Source organism: Taudactylus pleione, unplaced genomic scaffold (genome assembly GCF_031769625.1).
Source record: "Taudactylus pleione unplaced genomic scaffold, aTauple2 ptg000529l, whole genome shotgun sequence".
Taxonomy (NCBI): domain Eukaryota; kingdom Metazoa; phylum Chordata; class Amphibia; order Anura; family Myobatrachidae; genus Taudactylus; species Taudactylus pleione.
Window position 1 is genome coordinate 4,080,921 of NW_028284931.1, and position 21,054 is coordinate 4,101,974.

Here is a 21,054-nt window from a genome sequence, read left to right on the forward strand (position 1 = left end):
AACCTGGGGATTTTATGGCTTTCCTGGACATTCAGGATGCGTATCTGCATGTGCCTATTATGCCATCTCACCAACAATTTCTACGGTACTTGGAAGCGGACTTCCTTAGTCATCAGGACATACATGGCGGTGAGTGGGCTCTCCACCCAGGGATTTTTTAAATCCTGGTGAACGAATGGTGCCTAACAGATGTGGACCTTATGGCCTCACTTTACAACCACGAGATCCCCAGGTACGGGTCCAGGATGAGAGACCCCTCCTTGACATGCTGATAGCTTGCGTTTCTCTTTCCTCAGATTTCACTCCTCACAAGGGTCCCCAGGAGATTCAAGCAGGAAGGCAGCGATAATACTAGTAGCTCCTGCTTGGCCCAGGCTCCATTGGTTCACCGACATACGGAATCTATCCATAGATACTCCATTTCCTCTTCCTCTATGGACAGATCTGTTAGTGCAGGGTCCCTGCCTGCATCCAGACTTACCTCGTCTGTCTTTGATGGTGTGGCTCTTGAGTCTTCCATCTTAAACGCCAAAGGTTTTTCCAGCTCTGTGTTTCAATAGATGCTTAGGGCATGAAATCCTACCTCTGGCCGCATCAATTACAGAGTTTGGCATTCTTTTGTTCAGTGGTGTTCCCACAGAAAGTGTGACCCTAAGATTTTTAGGGCTTCCAAGGTACTTGCTTTTCTCCAGGCTAGGTTAGACCTTGGTCTCTGCCTGGCCACTCTGAGAGTACAAGGTTCTGCGCTGTCAGTTTGGTTCCAGGATTGCTTCTCTGGCAGATATTAAAAAAAATTTCAGGGTGTTCATTGAGTTCAGCCACCTTTTGTCCCAGTGGCATCGTGGGATTAGTCACTGGTTCTCTACAAGCTCCCCCATTTGAACCTTTAGACTCATTAGAGTTGAAGTGGTTGACAGCGAAGACACTTTTTCTCCTATCTCTCCTGCATGCAGAGTCTCTGGTTTAGCAGCACTCTTGTGACTCCCCCTTTTTGATTTTTCACTAGGATAGAGCTGTCCTCCATACACAGGCGGGTTACCTTCCTATTGTAGTGTCCCATTTTCATGTGAATGAAGAGATTGTGGTTCCAGCTTTTCAGTCCTCAGACCTTTCTGTAGATGAATCCTCCCTAGTTGTGGTTTGTGCTCTCCGTATCTATGTGGATCATACAAACTCTCTTAGAAAATCAGATGCTCTTTTTGTGTTATAGGGTTCTCACAAACAAGGCTGGCCAGCTAACAAACAAACAAACTCTGGCTCGATGTTTGCATATGACTATCTCTCAGGCTTACAGGCAGGCTGATCTCCCTGTTCCAAACATGGCAACAGCACATTCTACCTGCTCTGTGGGACCATCGTGGTGCCTCTGATGAACAATTGTGCAAGGCAGCTACATGGTCTTCTGTCCACACCTTCCTTAGGTTCTATGCCTTTGACACTTTTGCCTCTCGGGATACTTTTGTCACAACTGGGCACTGGGACTACCTCTGATGAGGTTAGAAACCAAGGGTTTCAGATACTTTGCAATTGGGAGACTTAGTCCGTCACCCCTATCATTCCCCTACAGTCAAACCCAGGTTTGACAAGACCTGCCCAGAGGCGCGGAGTCTAACTCACTTGGTGGTTTTCTGCAGTAACCCCTCCAATTGGGATTTGGTTTTACGCTGCACTAAGTGAGCAGGTCGCAGCCCTCTGGACAGGTACCTGGGAATGACAGAAGGCTGAAATAAATATAACTAACACAGGGAACACTAAGAATGTAGTAACATAGAAGAAGGGCTAGTACTGAAACACTGGGACTGGATACTCTAAGATGTTCCGGGGATGACTGTATGAGCAGGGAAGTAATTGTACTAAGACAGAAACAAAATACATGGAGATTTCACTTGGGGCACACTGGAGGTATAGATGGAATTTGTACTGAAAACAGGAATAAAGTATACAAGGATGCCACATGGGGCTGTACCAGAGGTGTAGCTGGAGACACTGAGGGAAACTTGTATTGAAGGAGATACACAGAGATATGACTTGGGATACACTCGTACTGAGGTACAGGGACAAAGTACACAGTGGTGCATACTTTGTACACTATGTTATGTATTTAGTACACAAAGGTGCGGCTCCGGATGCACCAGCAGATGATGAGAGAATGCACACAGAGGTGTGTATTTGTACATAAGGTGCACTCTGGATGCACCAGCAGAGGACTATAAAGGATACACAGTGAAGCAACTGAGACACACTGGATAGACTTGTACAGGACACGGGGACTGAATACACAGAGATGCGACTGGAGGCACACAGAAAGCCAGGAACTGGAATGGAACACGGGGACTGAATACACTGAGTAATGCTTGAAGACACACAGGAAACCAGGAACACTGAGGGAAGCAATACGGCCACTTGGAACAGGAAACTGTTGTCACAGGGAATGACTACAGTACGTGCAGTCATGCAGCGATGTTGAACAGCAACTTCCTTCTGCAGGCATCAGACCTATATACCCCTAGGCAGCTGGTCATTGGATCCTGAGATCAGCTGGGGCACAAGCAGGACTGCCATTGGAGGAAACTGGTCAGGTGAGATTAACCAACATGGCTGTGCCCATGCCTGCTAACACAGGAGCCAGGATGCATGCATGAAAGTCCTTCTAGACCCCAGTGAGAATCCTCAGCCGTAACCCACCACTGTCACAGATGTCTGAATGCCTCGGAGCCTAAAAACACCAGTCCAGCGGTGAGTAAAGGCCGATCCCAGACCGGATCCTGACAGCTTTGTTTGGGCGGCAGATTCTCCTTTCTGCTCAGGAGCATCCCCACCTTTAGGGGAACTGCTTTAGGACATCCTCGAGGTATCACTGTGGATCCTTATGGACCCTGAAGAAGAAAATAAGAGTTATGGTAGACTTACCATTTTGTTAACTTTTTTTCTTCAAGGTCCACAAGGCTCCCACCCTGACGCACATGGCTGCATTGGGTAATTGTTATTTCTGTCATGGATTCCCTCATCTTGTGTGTTTCTGGTGTACATTGTTCTTCCTTTTCCTCTTTCCTTCTCCTGCCTTGGGCTTGTTTACAAAACTGAGTGCCTGTGGCCAGGGGTGGGTGTATGGGAAGGAGGACCTGAGACATCCTGGGAGCTGAAAGCTTAACTGTTTGGTGCCTGGATCATTTTAACCACATTTCTCCATGGTATCCCTGTGGACACTATGGACCTCGAAGAAAAAGCATTAACAAAGGTAAGTCTACCATAACTCTAATTTTTTGGACGTAAAAAACAGGGTTTAATAAGATACCAAGGGAAAAAATTGTTGCAAAGCACCCGGAAATCTGCAAACCCCCCCCCCCCCCCCCATTTTTTGTGTCTGAACATTTGTCTCTGCTATTAAAATACCGGCCCAAGTCTCTTTAAAATTTGCCAAGTCTCTTTAAAATTTGCCATCCTATAAGGCTTTATATGTTGGCAAAACAACATATAAAGCCTTATAGGCTTTATATGTTGTTTTGCCAATAATGAAAGTTCCACTACTGTTTTTCAGATTTACCTTTAACTTTTATAAAGCACCTTTCAGGTTTCACTGCAGTAAATCCAGTCTGTTTAGAAAGGAGCAGCCTACTATGTTAACCTACTCACATTGATCGGCCTCAGAATGCCAATGACTGAAATGTTTATCTTGCTGCATAAGGACTTCTATATTGTTTAATCATGTTCTCAATGCTTTGACCTGTCAAAAACACTTAAATTATTAAGGGAAAATATGGTGTATAGTCTAAATTTAATTGACAATTATATGTTGACAGTAATTTGCAGTAGTTATTGGCTACTGAACAAATTACTGAAAAACGTTCTTTATCACGTGTAAGAATAAATGTCATTTTCTTTGGTCCAGTACAGCTCTAAATGTCCTAGTGATCTTTTGAATGGTAAAGGGACAGTGTACATCTCTTCAGTGCTGATGCAGGTGTACTCTCTGACTGTTTATGGTCTCTCGGTATGACAAATGGGTCCTACTGTAAAAGAGCAGGGATTCCTATATGGGATCCTTCACTAGCCATTTCCAGTACAAATTTTCCTTGGATTGATTGAGCTCAGAGATGCCAAAACTATTTTCAAATTCCTCCCATGCCAGATTGGTGAACTCATCCACCTTCAAAAGTTTTTATTTTGAACCTTGACCATCTTACAAAGAGAACTACCTGATCATTCTTCCACATTGCTCTTGGTTGCAAGGCTTTACGGGACCTTGTTTCTTTGACTCCTTGAAAGTCACCCAATCCTTCCCTGCCAAATTCACAGATAGTATTTGGTCTACTTTGTCCTGTTTGAAGGTGATCAGCTAGAAAAGACACATATTCTCTTTCCAAGGCTTTTTGGCTCCCTTTGCTTTTGTTAATCTGATGCTAACCTAGATTTAGCCTCAAGTTACAGCTGTGAATTTATTCCCATCCTGTTGTCTTGTAGCTCTTGATTATTTGACTGGCAGAAATTCAATTGGTTTTGTGAATTTTCAGATCATGTCTAAGAAGCCTTAATGGGACATGTGAAACCGTAAGGGTTTTTTTGTCTGTGGAATTTCATAGTTTTCTAAAATGTATTAAATATCAGGGTTTGGATGAGCAAACCGGGCCACCTGCAGGGAGAAGGGCAACAAAATGGTACACTAGCACAGGTGGAAGAGGGGCCAGCACACAGGAGGTGGTTTGGGAGGTGCAGAGTGCGAGATGGCTGCAGGGGCAGGCTGTATGCATGCAGGGTAGTGGCAGCAACAGAGGTGGTGCAGAGTAGTTGCAGTGGTGCAGTGCAAAGGGGGCATCAGCGGGTGACAGAGGGCTCACTGGTAGTGCGCATGCACCTGAGAAAATAAATTCAATAAGTCACAGATGCACGAACGCAGCAGTGAGAGCCATCTATGCATCTATCTTAAAAATGTAATGTGTAAAATAAAAAAAGGTGCCCACCCCCACACAAAACACAACCAGCACCAGGCTTTTAACAGCCAGTCCTGGTTGTGCTTAAATACAGGGGACAAATGACTTAGAGGTCCATTGCACTTAAGCACCAGCAGCACCGGGCTAGTGAAAATCAGGCCTGGTTGCCAAAATACGGGGGACCCAAGACGCAAGGGTCCCCCATACTTTGCAGAACTAGCACTGAGCTTTGAGCCGGCCCTGGTTCTGGAAATACAGGGGACAAAAATGCGTAGGGTCCCCTGTATTTACCAGAACCAGCACCGGACTATTTCTAGTCAGGGGGTGATGCCACAGCCAGGGGAGCCCTTTCACCGGGCCCCCCAGCCAAAGCATCACCCCATACCACTAAACAGCCCAGGCAGGGGATCCCTGGTGAGCCCCCCAATAAAGGGGTCCCCTTCTCCAGAGCCTGCCCTAGCCAAATTAGTGCCATAGGCAAGATTTTGGGTGGTGCCCCCCTCCGCATGGGATCCTGAAAAGGGGCATGGCCAGCACAGCACGATATCAGCACCCACCCTTACCCACCACCACTATTCCAGCAGAGCACCCCTCTCCCAGCATTGAGCACCACAGCACCCCAGCCCTCTCCCAGTTCCAAACTTTACTTGAGCGCAGCCTGCAGAGATGTCCAACTCAAGGAACAGCAAGCCGCGGGCAGTGGACCCACTTTTCCGATCTCTGGCTGGCAGGCTTCAGCTGTGTGTGATGATTGCTGGAGGCGGAATCCAGAACTGTGAGGTGTGACTCTCTACTCTGAGCTCCGCAAAAGTCCATGGTGCAGCAGCCCTCCCACAACCATTTACTAATAGTCCTGAATGAGACTCTGCCCATGCGCAGAAGCTCATTCTGATTATGTGTGATGCCTCAGAGCTGGCCCGATGCTAACCACTAGCCGCTGTCGAGGTGCCCAGCCCCCGCAAACTGCTGACGGATGTTCCACTTCTGCCCGCTCACTGCTTGCTGCTGCCAGGCGCAATCGGATCTGTCAGCCGAGCTCCGATCGTGGACGCTACACAGCTGCTGTAGCAGCTGCCAGAGTGTCTGCCCAGCTGGCAGCAGGTGCCCTGCCGTGCCTGCACCAAACCTCCACCGGCCCTAGGCAGGCTTGGATGCCCCTAGGCATTTGCTTAGTTTGTCTATGCCTAGGGCCGGCTCTGCCTCTCTCCAGGACACCCCAGGCCCAGGCTGATAGCCCAGGGCTATCCACAGCACCCCTGGGTGGTGGGTGCTGGGTTGATTTGTGTTGTGTGGTGCATATGAAAATATAAATATTGTCTTTTGCAGTAGTATTACAGGTCCCGGCAGGCATCCCTGCATACTAGTGCTTCAAGAACCACAAGTACCAGCAGGCGGGGCATTAAGGGCCTGCTACTACCTATAGAACCCCTGGAAAAGAAATATTACAATAAAAAAACACTTTTTTTAAAGTATTTTATTTTTCCTAACCTTCACCTGGGGGGCGGCAGCCTTTAAGCTCTTTTACATGGTTGCTGCTTCCCCCAGGACTTCCATGGCATCTTCACCTGGAGGGCGGCAGCCTTTAAGCTCTTCTGCATGGCCACCGCCCATCCAGGACTTCCGAGGCGTGTTCATGCTTCAGCTGGTCTTTTCTCCAGCTACCTGGCCGATGTACTGACTGGAAGGCGCCTGACGCTGGCTTTATATAAGTTAGCCTTGGGGGTGGGTTGATGACGTTGTATGCCATGATTGACTCGTTGCGGCAGTCTTTGGATTTTAACAATGGCACTGAGGTGCCATTTTTGAAAAGGGCACACTTGGTTCTCACCATTTAAGTCAATGGTGAGAACAGCTCATTGGCTGAGGGGCGGAAGGCTTGCCTCTCTCAGCCAATGAGTGCTCCGCACTGGGATTTCTGAACTGAATTCCCGGGTGGAGCTGTTATTTGGGTAGTAATGTTCTTAGAGAACACTACTAATGTACGTGGGTCTGGGTATCTCTGTTTTTTGGGTTTTTTTGCCTAGACTCTGGATTGTCTGAAGAGGACCTGATCCATGCATAGGAGGAGGTAAGTATGGATTTTTTATTACAGGTAATCTATAGGATTATCTACTGGAGAAGAGGACAGAATGGCTACAGGGATACATAGGTGAATATGTGAGATAGTGTGTGCATGTGTATGTGCATGTATGTTTTGATAAAATGTTTACTTTTCTACAGTGTGTGTGTTATGTATTTTTTTAAAAATTGCTTTTGCTGTGGAACTACAGGTACCAGTAGGTCTGTAATGCCTTGCATGCTGATACTTGTGGTTCTCCAAGTACCAGCATGTGTGGGAGGCTTGCTGGGAACTGTAGTAAAAGCAAAAGCCGATATTTTAACTCTTTACTTGCACCACACTTTACACAATCAACCCTACACCCACTGCTCCAGAGGTGCTGGGGATAGCCCCGGGCTATCAGCCTGGGTCTGTGATGCCCTGGAGAGGGGGACCCCTTTTTAGGGGGGTCCACAGCTCCTCAAGGATCCCCGGCCTGGGCTGACTAGTGGTCAGGAGTGGCCCGGTGAAAGGTCTGTGGCATCACCCCTCCACTAGAAAAGAGTCTGGGGCTGGTTCTGGTAAATACAGGGGGACCCTATGCATTTTTCCCCCTGTATTTCCAGAACCAGGGCTGGCTCAGAGCCCAGTGCTGGTTACGTTGAAACGGGGGACCCCTACAACATTTTTCCCCTGTATTTAGCACAGCCAGTACTGGGTCTTCAAAGTCCGGTGCTGGTTGTCTTCGGGGGGTGGTGTCACACCATTTTTTTTTTTAAACAAAGAAGCAGGCACCACGGATCTTCCAGATCCAAGCCTGCATCTGTGTGCTGCTACCTCCCCTGGGTCCTAATGCCTGCACCACGGCCATCCACACTGCTGCCCGCACCACCGCTGCTAAGGCCTGCTACCATCCATGGGTCCCGGCCACAGCTGACGCCCGCTATCCCCCCACACCGTTCCCCCAGATCCCACTGCAGCTTATGGCCACTTCTTTATCCCTGAGCCCACCACTGCTAAAGCCCACAAACGACGGCCATCTTTGTGCACGAAAGTGAAGCCACAGTGAATACACCTGCTGGAGGCGCCTACTGAGGCTGTGCAACAAGTTGAAATTTCCTATCTATTTAATGGCACATTCTTGAGGTAATAGTTTAAAAACTGTAACTTTCTAATTTACCTGAACACCAAAAGCACCTACCCTGGTACAAAAGTTACCTAATAAAACAAACCCCAAGTCTAAATTCGGCCCCTACCCTGAGTTATGCCTTCCCAAAAATCCCCCATAGAGAACAGCAGAAAAGTGGTCCTAATTGAGAATGTCAGAAAAAAGTGACAGTTGGAGCATTAGATTACTCCCAAATCCTCAATTTTTATGTTTTTGCCCTGAAAATTGGCATGCAGCACCCAGCAACAATTCTTCCGACCTGTGCCAAATTTAAGCTCTGTACCTCCAGCAGCTTTTGAGGTGTAGCCCCTTAAACACCATGCCCCCCTTCTCTATGGGAGAATTGCAGGGATGCAGCCTTAATATAAGGGCATGACTGTGCCCTTATAATTATTAATAATGAATTAGTTGATTACTAAAAAGATGTACATAGGGAGTTATTTTGTGACTAAATAAACATGTCCTGTAGAATGACCGTACAGATGAAGCTAATGTGGAATGGAGGTGGTATAACAAGTATTGCACAGCTGCGAATATAAGAGGGCTGCCGAGCAGGACTGAGTCACTTGTTGTTTTGTCTGAGGTAGGAGGCAGGGAAACACGTAACACGTACTGAGCCCACCTGTGGAGAAATTTTGTGACTTTGTTTGAAGTGGATTGAGCATACGCATCTCTGCTGGCACTAAAAGAAGGATCTCCTTTTTTCAGCTTTTTTTTGCTATGCACAAGATTGTGCTGATCATGGAGTTCTCCATCTAAGCAGGAGTGGTAATGTGCTGACCTTACAATACAACTGTGCCTAGTAATATGCTACAAGTCAAAGAATACATAGAGGAGGATAAGCTGGTGAAGGAGTTATTATGTGGTAAGATGTATGCATGCCCGGCGACAGGGGGAGACTAAGGGGACACCTGTACCAGGCCCCGAGATCCAGACGGGCCCCGAGGTCCAGAGGGACCCCTAGGTCCATAAGGGCTCAAATTGGGGTTGTGTACTCACTGATCCAGGCGGTGCAGTGCGGCGGATACCGAGACCCATGCCCACCACTGCCGCTGCGCATTTCCCTCATAGCCCGGCCCGGGCAGCACTGGACTCTGCCAGGTTGGCCAGATGCAACCCGGGCCAGGCGTGAACTTGCAGTCGGTGACGCGGTGGCGTGATGTCATAGGTCACTGTGCCGCACGTCCATTACAGCCTCCCATGCAACTTTTACTGAAGGAGCTGCTGAACCTGAGAATGGCTGGCTGCAAACACCATCCATCCTACACCTGAGGCATCCACATCACCGTCAACAAGAAGACCTTGGTAAAGACATCAGACAAGAACTACAGCCTGCATCATCAGTGTCAGAGGGACAGTGTGGTAAGTCATAGTCTATGTTTAATTTATTTAAAGTGGCATATCTTTCAATTAAAATTATCATGCATCACACAGGCAGGGGAGGGATGTGTAGGTGGTGGGGTTGGGGGTGGTGGTGAGGAGGTGGGGGCCCCAGAGACATCTGTTGCCGGCCCTGACCGGGACCTGAGATTTCTGTTGCCGGCCCTGGATGCATGCATGCTAAAATAGTACTTGCCAACCACCTTTCCATTTTTTTCCCTCCCTGCCACAATACAAAGTACTGATCCACAGAGACATTTTTTTGTTTGTTTGCATGTATACACCTTATGCAAAATGTTCTGGACTATGCAATAATATAGTAATCGGATTTGAACTGTCTATAGTGGAATATTAGCCAGCTGGAAAGGTTTTTACTATCTCTTATTGAGGAGTTGCCAACTTATGCTTTAAAGTATATATCTGTTCCAGTGGATTGTCCATACTATAAAAGGTGGAATATACTAACTATACAGAGGAACAAGCTGTTCAAATCATTACATACCTACTGGAGAAAATGTCCCTATACAAAGTTGTTACATTTATTATGAGGTGTCTGTTTCTTATAGATACAAGGAGAAACATCATTGCAACAAGTTGCTATTTTTAAAGATTGGTAATGTTTTCTAAATGCTGCTCAAGATAGGGCATTCAGACCATTCTTGTGTTGTATTAAGTGTAAGGCTGGGGTTATTCACCCTGGATTTTTAACCTTTTAAGCATATTTGTATATGTGATACTATGTGTGATTTTTTTATGTTATATTTGTGTGTTTTTGTGAATAAAAACTGTTTAATTGGCTAGCGTCTCCTGCATAATTTGTAGTTTTTATGTTATATCGTAGATCCAGTTTTTCCATATTGAATGCAGGGGCTGCTGTCATTGGATATTGGACACTAGTCCATTGATCTAAAATCTATAAGAAAATAATAAAAAAAAATTCTCACTCAGTTGGAGGGCTTGCGCCTGACATTTTTATTGTTATGCTAGGGTTGGGCATCTTTTTTTGTAGAAAATGCGTCTATGCTGCAATACGATATGACTAGAATGCACCAGGAGATTCTGGTGATTAATCTGATGCAACTGAGACTGTAAACGGAACTTGGTGTGGGAAAAAACTGCGGCCACTGCATTGCAGCACTTTGAAGGCTGATTGTGAGACTCAGTTGCACACAGCTATACAAGTGTCACGGCACACACAATTAATCAGCACAGTCTCCTGGTGCGTCTTAGTCACATCACATTTCGACTTAGGGGTCAATCCAATTAGGTACGAGTTGCGAATTTGTTTTATGAAACTTGTAGACTTTGCATGAGTGCGCACACCCGAAAATTCTCAAATCCAATTAAAAATGCCTATTTGCAGTATTCGCAGTGGGGGTTTGTGAATTGTCAGCTAAATGCAATGTGAGAGAAGTGCATGAAAAAGTTAAGTGAACTTCCTGGACCCCAAAAAACTGGGAATTTTTGGCAGAATCATACAGGAGGCTGTTAGTTCTGGAAGTATTTAAACAATGTTAAATGGCTGATTTGTGCATTTAAACATAAAATTATGAAAAGCAAACTTCTTTCTTCTTCAGGGTCCATAGGGCTCCACAGGGAGACATTGGGGTGTAGGTGGTACTTGGAGGACCGGACACCAACAGCAAAGCTTTTTCTGTTCTAGGTTCTTACCCCTATACTCCGTCCACAGCCTGAAGGTAACTCCGTTTTCGTTGGTGTCCAGCAGGAGCTGGATCACCGTTCTACAGTGGGGCTACTTTTAAGCAGCCCAAGCTTTGTTTTGTGATTAACTTTTTTATTTTATTTTGCGATAACAGCAAGTAGTGCTAGATGGTCCTCTGTGCGTCTGCACTGCTGCTCCATCACTCCACTTCTCCAGCTATAGGCTAGGTACTCTCAGCGGGGCTCTGGGGGGACCTAGCTAGCGTGGCTCTTTTGGACCCCAAACTGCAACCAGGACTCAAGGGGACAGGTAAGGGAACCTGAGTCTATGTGCAGTCTATATAGGGAAGCAGATTTCCTCAGCTGTCATGATGTGCATCTACACCCAGAAGTTTTTCAACTCCTGTTCAAAAAATGGGGCCTACCAGATGTGGACCTCATGGCCTCACGACACAATCATAAAACTCTGGCGTAAGTGTCCAGGACAAGAGATACCGAAGCAGCCTTCGTAGATGCCTTGTCAGTGAAGTGGACCTTCCACCTGGCGTATCTCTTCCCTCCAGTCTCCCTCCATCCTCGGGTCCTTGGAAAGCTATGGCCTGGGTGGCAAAAGCCATTGAGAGGTGTGCTCAGGCCCTAGAAGACACATTTCCCTCTGATGCTTCTCGGGAACAGCTGTCCTACATCTCGCACATTAAGGATGCAGCCTCATATTTAGGAGAAGTAGCTTTGGATACTGGTCTCATAGCTTCCAAGGCATCTTCTACTTTGGTGGTAGCCAGCCATATCATTTGGCTTTGGTCATGGAAGGCAGACTCCGACTCTAAAAAGGCTTTGGAGTCTCTGCCTTACTCTGGGGAGATCCTGTTTGGCCCAGAATTGGACAATATTGTGTCTACCTTGGCAGCTTCTAAGACTGCTGTCTTGCCCTCTGCATCACCTACGAGGCCTTGGATGTCATCCTTTCATCTACAGGGAAAAGCTAAATGTCAGTCCTTTCCAAGGCAGTCTGCAACCACAAAGGCCTCCAAGCCTAGGGCCAAACAGGCCTGGGCTACTAGACATCCAGCTACCAAATCTGAGGACAAGCCTTCAGCCTGACTGGGTACGCCTCCACCTGGGGGATCCTAGAGTGGGTGGGAGGCTGACTTCTTCAGTTCATCCAGTTCTGATGTCAGACCACTACAGGTGGCTGCCCCCAGCAGTTATTTTTCACAGGGCCCTCCATTGGACCCAGGCAAAGACCTCCACCTCCAGAAGGCAATTCAGCCCTTGCTGCCCTCATGTCATCATTTTTTGGTTCAGAAGCCCAATGGGTCTCTTCGGCCTATCCTCAACCTCAGGTCTCTGAACAAGTTTATCTTGCTGTCTCTGGATATTCAGGATGCTTGCCTACATGTACGTATAGCACCCTCTCATCAGTGGTATCTTCAGTTTTCTGTCCTACAGCAACATTTCCAATTGCAAGCTTTGCCATTTGGGCTTTCTACAGCTCCAAATGTCTTTACTGAGATCATAGCAGTTATGGCGGCCCACCTTTGTCATCAGGGGATCAGACTGCACCCATACTTGGATTATCTCTTGCTATTAGCAAGATCTCCAGAGATCTTCACTGCCATCTTCAGATAAACATTGCCTTTCTACAAACACAAGGCTGGCTGATCAATTGGAAAAAGTCTTCCCTGACCCCTTCTCAAAGGATGATACATCTGGGAGCCTTCCTGGATTCTTGGGCTCAGAGAATCTTCCTGTCAGCAGAAAAAATCTCTGCACTGCAGCACGAAGTGTTCAGGTTACTGCACAGTTTCAGAGTGTCAATTCACTCAGCAATGCAGACCTTGGGATCCATGGTATCCACCTTCGACATGGTGGAGTTCACTCAGTTCCACTCCAGGCCCCTACAACACTATCCTATTCAGGTGGAATGGGCTGCCTCATCTGATCAGATCCCAGATGATGGTCCTCTCTCCAGAGGTTTGCCTACCTCTCTCTAGTGGTGGTTACAAATGTCCCACTTGAACATCCCTTCTGGATACTGGATTGGGTGCTCCTCACCATGGATGCAAGTCTCCGTGGGTGAGGCCAGTGACAGGCCAGCACTCCTTCCAGGGACATTGGACTCCCACAGAGAGGGTCCTCCCAATTAACGTCCTGGATCTCCGGGCCATCTACAGAGCCCTCACTTTGGATCAGGACATTCTCTGGAGCAGGCCAGTACAAGTAGAGTCTGACAACGCCACAGCGGTGGCCTACCTCAATCACAGGGAGGCATTTGCAGTTGGTTGACAATGATAGAAGTGACACGCATCCTCACATGAGCTGAACGTCTCCTCTCAGTTATTTCTGCAGTCTTCATTCTGGGGATTCTCAATAGGGATGTAGATTTCCTCAGCTGTCATGACGTGCATGCCATGGAGTAGTATCTACACCCAGAAGTCTTTCAACTCCTGTTCAAAAAATGGGGCCTACCAGATGTGGACCTCATGGCCTCACGACACAAACACAAAACTCTGGCATATGTGTCCAGGACAAGAGACCCCGAAGCAGCCTTCGTAGATGCCTTGTCAGTGAAGTGGACCTTGCACCTGGCATATCTCTACCCTCCAGTCTCTCTCCATCCTCGGGTCCTTGGAAAAATCAAGCAGGATGGGGGACAGTTCTGCTGGTAGCTTTGGTTTGGTCCATACATCATTGGTACAATGACCTTCAGAGTCTCTCCATAGACTCTCCATTCCCGCTTCCTCTATGCCCAGATCTGGTGTCTCGGGGTCCCTGTCTGCTTCCGGACATGCCTCGTCTGTCTTCGATGGCGTGGTTCTTCAGACATCCCTCCTGAAGTCTAAAGGGTTTTCTAACTTTATGGTTCAGACTATGCTCAGAGCATGTAAACTGGCCTCCACCCGGATCTATCACCGGGTGTGGCATACATACTTCCAGTGGTGTGCTACAGAAGCTATGACCCTCAGGTTTTTTGGGTTTCTAGAATTCTGGCCTTCCTTCAGGCTGGATTAGATCTTGGACTCCACCTGGCCTCTCTGAAAGTGCAAGTCTCTGCTTGGTCCATCTGGTTCCAGTGCAGATTTGCTCCACTGCCAGATATTCACACCTTCCTTTAGGGTGTCCTCTGTATTCATCCTCTCTTTGTCCCTCCAGTGACTCCGTGGCATTTGTTAGTGGTTCTCCTTGCACTTCAGGGGTCTCCATTTGAACCCCTGAAATAAGTAGACATCAAATGGCTCACTGCAAAGACTCTGTTTCTTTTGGCTTTCACATCTGCCCACATTGTATCAGATTTGGGGGCACTTTCCTGTCACTCCCCATTTCTGATCTTTCATCAGGACAGGGCCATCCTTCAAACTTGTCCTGGTTTCCTTTCCAAGGTGGTCTCTTGTTTCCACCTTAATGAGGAAATTGTAGTTTCGGCCTTCCAATCACCAGACCTTTTGGTAGATGAGGCCTCCTTGGATGTGGTCCATGCTCTGAGGATCTACGTGGACCATACTAGTTCCATGAGGAAAACGGATTCCCTCTTTGTCCTATATGGATTCTATAAGAAGGGCTGGCCAGCTAACAAACAAACTCTGGCCAGATGGCTTCGCATGACTATCTCACAGGTTTACACGGAAACTGGCCTTCCTGTGCCGGATACCATGTCTGCTCATTCAACTCGCTCTGTGGGTCCCTCGTGGGCTGCCCAACGTGGTGCGTCTGCTGGACAACTATGCAAGGTGTGGTCTTTCATCCACACCTTTCATAGGTTCTATGTCTTTGATACATTTGCCTCCCAGGGTGCTTCCTTTTGGATGCTGTATTCTCCTCTCAGCTCAGGAGCGTCCCTGCCCTTGAACTGCTTTGGGACATCCCCAATGTCTTCCTGTGGAGCCCTATGGACCCTGAAGAAGAAAAGAAGAGTTATGATAAAACTTACCCTTGTTAACTCTCTCTGTTTTCTCTCACGCACCCTGACACTCCTGGTTTCTTGGTCACCAGTTTCCTTCACTGTGTGAGAGTGTGATTCTTAAGTGTACCAGTCCTCCTTCTCTCCTATCCTGCTCCTGCCTTGGGCTTGTTGACAAAACTGAGTTGCCTTCCAGCTGTGGGCGGGGTTTAGGGGAAAGGACCGGAGCATCCCGGGACAGAAAAAGCATTGCTGTTGGTGTCTGGTCCTCCAAGTACCACTTACCCCGCAATGTCTCCCTATGGATTTCGAAAAAAGAGAGTTAACAAGGGTAAGTTGTACCAGGACTCAAATTGGAAAAAAGATGCTTCTGGGGTTCTTTGAGGTGACATAAAAAAAACTGTAAAAAGATATAAAAGGCAATTGTTTTTAAAAAGAAAAAACAACTCTAAATTTGAGGAGCATAAAGCAACAAAATAGCTGGTTTTGGGGTAATTTGAGACCATTTTTTTTAAACCCCCAAAAATTACATGTAATTATTAGACTAAGCTAATTGGAAACTTCAAATTGCCTAATTAGTCATTTGAGGGGGATGTCCAAGGGGTATTGCGTGCTGTCCCGACATTTTAGCCTTATAACAATAAAGATTTTCCTCGACCATTTCACACCTTCAAGGAGGTGCGAATGGAAATATGTGAGTTTACTCTGTTTGGTTCAATGCAAGTTTCTAATTTGATTGCAAAATGATTTAGCAGAAAAAACAGCAACTTGCGCTTAATTAGATTGACCACTTAGATGAATTTTCGGCAAAAAAAGACTCAAAACGTCTCTTGGGACCAGGTGCACCGAGAGGGGCTGTTTGGCATGACTGCAGTAAAGACGAGGATGCATCTTCTGTAATTGTTTAGCAAATACAGGACACGTGTAAGTCAATAAAGAAAAATTGTATGCTCAATATGCGGTCCTCCACCTGTTGTGGACCTTCACATGCCAGCATTCACTGCCACAGTTTTTGCGTTCCCTAATAGCAAAACTGTCAGGACAGGCTGGGATGTGGCTGGACAGCTGGAAAGCTGCATGTCGAGCACCCCTGGCCTAAATAGTGAAATACAAATTTGTATACTAAAAGGCGGACTACCAGTACAGAACACAGTCCCCATTATTATCAATGGGGACTATGGTCTAACCCCTATGTACCAAACTCTGAAAAGCAATCCCAGTTGGTTTACTCCAGCCTCAGATTGCGTAAACCACTTATTAATACAGAGGCCTCTTTCCACATTATATAAAAAGGCTTTACTGGTGTGTTAAAGATCTACAAAAAAAACAAACTTCTATAATCCATTGCTATGGAACTACCTCTAAACATACTATGGGGAGAAATATATGAATTGCAAAAGCAAAACTATAGGCTACTCTCCACATATAAATAGTATTAATGCAGGTGATGTTAATCACTGCAGGAGCCTGGTGCTGGTTCCTAAATTATGGTGGAACCCTACTAGTTTTGCTCTGCATAATTTTAGGAACCAGGACTAGCTGACAAGTCCAGGGCTGGTTATGCTTCTTTTTTTTTTGGGGGGGGGGGGGGGGCGCTATGTTATTTAAAAAAAAAAAAAAATTAACCCTATTTTAACTATTTACAGGCAGAAACATACACAAATCACAATGATTTGTGTGTGTTTCTGCCAAACTCGCAGCTCAAGAGGTGGAGAGTTTGAAAAGTCAGTTTGGCAGAGAGTTTGCTGTCATCTCATCCGAGCTTGTCATCCTGATTCTTGGTGAATTTGAGAGATTATGGGCCTCATTCAGAGGTGGTCGGAGGATGCAAGCGGTCGCTCAGAAACTGGGCGGCCACTTGCATCCTGACCAGCCGCCTCTGTTTCTGTCGTTAGGCTGTGGGTTAACACCCACAGCTCTAACGACCGCTCTCATGATGGTCGCGATGGTCAGACCATCGCGACCATCGGGGCTTACGACGAGACCCTAGGGTAGGGTCTCCCTTGTCGTAAGCCCGGAGAGCTTCTGGCTCTGTCTAAGCCGGAAGCTCTCCACTGACATCACTAGTGATGTCAGTGGGGCCGCCCCCAAACGGTAGGCGTTCCCATGGGAACGCCTCCATTTGGGCTGCCACCCCCCCGGCCCGCCTTCCAAACGGGGCGAGCTGTCAATCAACATCGACAGCTTGCCCCCTTTGGATCGAGACCCGCTACAACCGGCGCTGACGGTCGTAGCGGGTCTCACGCATACGCACGACGGCGCCGTCGTGCGCCTGCTCTGTGGGGGGCCATCGACCCAGTCCGAGCACATCGGCGCTAACGACCGGGTCTGAATGACCCCCTATATCTTTTAGGTGACAAGTACTTCCGAGTTGTCCCAATGGTGAGTTGATTCAAGTTTGCTATCTCATCTGAGTTTTACAACTTAGAAGAGAGAAATCTCTCTTTAATGGACCGTACACACGTGATGATTGTCCTACATGAGCTAGATGAACGTTATCGAACATCCAGCACATGTGCCATTCCCCCAACTACTTGTAAGTTTCTAATGTGTGCCATCTAGCATATTATCTCGTATTTTGTTCATAATATAAATTGAGTTTGGCTGTACCCCTTTTAAGTACAATCTGAATATAGCTACAATATAGGAAACCAACAAAAAAAAAATATCTAAAAAAGATTAAACAAATTAATAATTGGGAGGAACCACATTCCTAGCTTCTCTGAAGGACCTTCACTCCTGTCTCACAGGTCACACTAGGATAGAGTCACCATCTCAGCCCTTTAATACTTTGTTTCTGGGTGCCTGGGTTGAACTTACACCACTGCGCTGCGATGAGCAGCAATAACATAATTTGTAATTTTGGAGCTGGCTTAATAAATAAACCCTAAGGTTGTGCGTTTGTCTTCAGTATTTTACTTACCAAACTCTTTACCAGGGACATGCCGATCCCTCCATAAGAAGGTTCCCCACCGAGTAGAGTCCTGTAGCTGCTGAGATGGCTGGCAAGGATCACACCATGCTGTCTCCCGAAGCAGAAGAGAGGCACCTGAAACCATCACATTTATTATAACCCATTTTAGTGTGAGCTACAATAAGGCAGGTCTGTTTACACTGAGAGAAAATATGCAGTTACCCGACTATTCTCTTTACCTTTTTTTTACTAAAGTAGATAAGCCTGAGGTCAGAACTTATAAAGGACCACTAGTGATGCAGCTGTATTTTCTATTGATTAAAAAATAGAATAGATGCCTTGAGTAAGAGGAGAGGACAGTATAAATGTTTACTGTTTAGATAAAAACAAAAACACCTTGCGGCCGCTGGTCACATAACTACATATCTATGTAATAGCTGGCAGACTTGTAGCGCACGTGCCTGAATCTTGCTGGCTATTATATAAGCCCCCATAGACTCCATTCCTCTAACAAGAGTTAAACAGGCCAAGAAGGAAAGAGAACTAACAATGGGAGGGACAAATTACTTCAAATTGGTTTATGTAATAGAATTTGAAGTTTAAATATGTACCAAATTGTTTCTTTCCTGCTCTCCTCCACAGATCCCTCTTCACTGAGGCACTAACAATACTCCAAAAGTAAGAAGTTGTAGGTTCCAAACGAAGGGCGAACGTTTTCAATTTTTTTTTTTTTACAGTGTAGAAAACGTCCAGAATGTTCCGGACTTTGCTTCATGAGCATTTTCTAAACCAATTCATTTTATGCCAATAAATTTGCAATCAAAGCAACCCAGTCTACCTTAACCATGGCAGGAAGAACTGGTTCTAGTTTGTTGGATATCTACGTTGGAAGACCAGTTGACTAAATACAATATCAGCTCAGTAAATTTAGTATACTATGTTCTTTTTCAATACAAAGGAATACAGAAAACAGTTCAGGAAACATTGAATTTAATTTATGCTTGAGAAGTCTCCTTATGTCTAATCTCGTCGGTTCTATATCTGTTTTCAGCATGTTTTAGAAGAGCTTCCCTGAAAAAGTGTCCATATGCAAAGGTTCCATGGGCTATAATTACTGAGCTGCTGGTTTCCAAAACGGTTTTGTACACAGGATTTAAAACGGCGATAATATCGAATGTGCAAATATTGCATTTGCTATTACTGACATTCTAAATCCCCTGGGCAAAAATTGGCAGCTTTGAAGATCCACAGCTTAGTAAATATAGCACCAATAATGTCTATCTTCAATTGTGGAAAAGGCATGAACAATACCTAGAAAACAAACTAAACATTCCCTCAAAAATACAATCATTTACTGACTGAAGTTTTTTAAAAATATCCATGCCTATTAACCCTCCAGATTATTTAATCATCATCAGATGTAATTCCATTAATGTACATTAACCACCTTATTACCTCCATCAGTCTCATGAAAAAAAACCCTTCATATTAATTAACACCATTTACCAGTGGTGGACTGGAGCATGAAGCACCCACAGGGGAAGGCAATAATAGAGGCCTAAAAATGGAGACTGGTTTATAGTGACATAATCTATGATACTCAAACTCTCAATCTATATAAAATAGAGCACTGTGGGCAAGGGATGTTGTGGTGGGCATGGATGCCTTGCAGAGTTTAGTTTGGAAGCGTCAAGAGAATAGTCCAGATAGGTAGTGGTGAGTATGCAGAGTTCAGTGCAGAGAGAAAGCAGTGTGATGCCCAGTAACCCTTGTGATTCTGGCCAGTTGTGGGTAAGTGAGACCACTACACATGTACTACCATTTGGTCAGGTCTAACCTTGAAGCAGTTTTTGTCAGCCTCTTATCTTGCCTCAGACACTTCTGGCTCTGCTTCCTTCCGCCTGCCTGATGTCTGTGCCGTGAATAAATGTGCAAAACTGCTGACTTTCTCACACCACCACCAAAATTGCCCTCATCACTTCTTTCTTACATTATGCCACACTGTAGTGCATTTATATTATGCCATGCTGTAGTGACCACACATTATACCACAGTAGTGCATTCACATTATGCCACACTGTAGTGCATTCACATTATGAAACAATATAGTGCCCCACACATTATGCCACACTAGTACCATAGGCAAACGCAGGGGGGATTTCTGGCTGCCTGGAAACCCCCCTCCCTAGCACACACTATGACCACAATAGAAATAGTAATGTAATAGAATGTTACTAGTGCTGCATGTTCTTCTCAGTATCACAAATGAAATGATTGGCACCACCTGTGGATCTTTCAAAATGTGTCAGCCAGTAATAAATACACCTGTGCACCAACTAGGAGATGTGGAAAACATGCACTGCTAGGGGTGCAATGCTATAGACCATCAATAGGGTTAATTATTAATACTGTATAATAATACACTATCCAGTACATAAGGAGACCAATATGTACATATATATATATATATATATATATATGTCCAGGACAGTGCTAGGTTCTTCTGCTGCTCCCCCAGACTCTGAGTTGCTCCAATGTTCAGGAATGATGCCCACGTGTGAAGAAAAACATTCTGCTCAGACAGGGTGGTCCTACTGCCGCATCTAATGGCTTACTGTGATCGCTGGTCCTGTATATGCTGGAATTATGACACACAATATACTTTGTATGTAACATATTAATGCTTGATAAGTGCTAATTATGTCCTTTTCATGGACTGGCCACACTCGCTCTAAAATCAAGCATTTGAAAACCCCCCTCTAGAAATCCTGCGTTTGCCACTGAGTACCCACACATTTTGTCACAGTGTACTGCCACATTTTACCACATTACAGTACCACATTATTTCACAGTGTACTCACAAGAAGCCGCAGCCACCTCAGTCAGCTGGCTGAGCAGCACAGCCTCACAATGAGTCCTTCCCATGAGGCTGTGCTGCTGCTGATCTCCACAGGTTAGAAGAGCATGTAATGGGCTCCTCCAATCAGAGCTCAACACATGCTACTCTGACCCCTTTTGCAGAGTCTCATGGGATTACTCTCCAATCCTCCAGAAAAAGTGTGTACA

The 21,054-nt window shown here is 45.9% G+C and overlaps 1 protein-coding gene across 1 annotated transcript in view; it reads right to left on the reverse strand.

Moving 5' to 3' along the window:
* The window catches only part of TEKTIP1 (tektin bundle interacting protein 1), a 140,015-nt gene that overhangs the window by 10,518 nt on the left and 108,443 nt on the right, over nt 1-21,054 (reverse strand). The window contains exon 3 of the mRNA XM_088450820.1: nt 17,998-18,123. Within this exon, the coding sequence (XP_088306946.1) occupies nt 17,998-18,123 (126 nt within the window). The remainder of the gene's footprint in view (nt 1-17,997; nt 18,124-21,054) is intronic.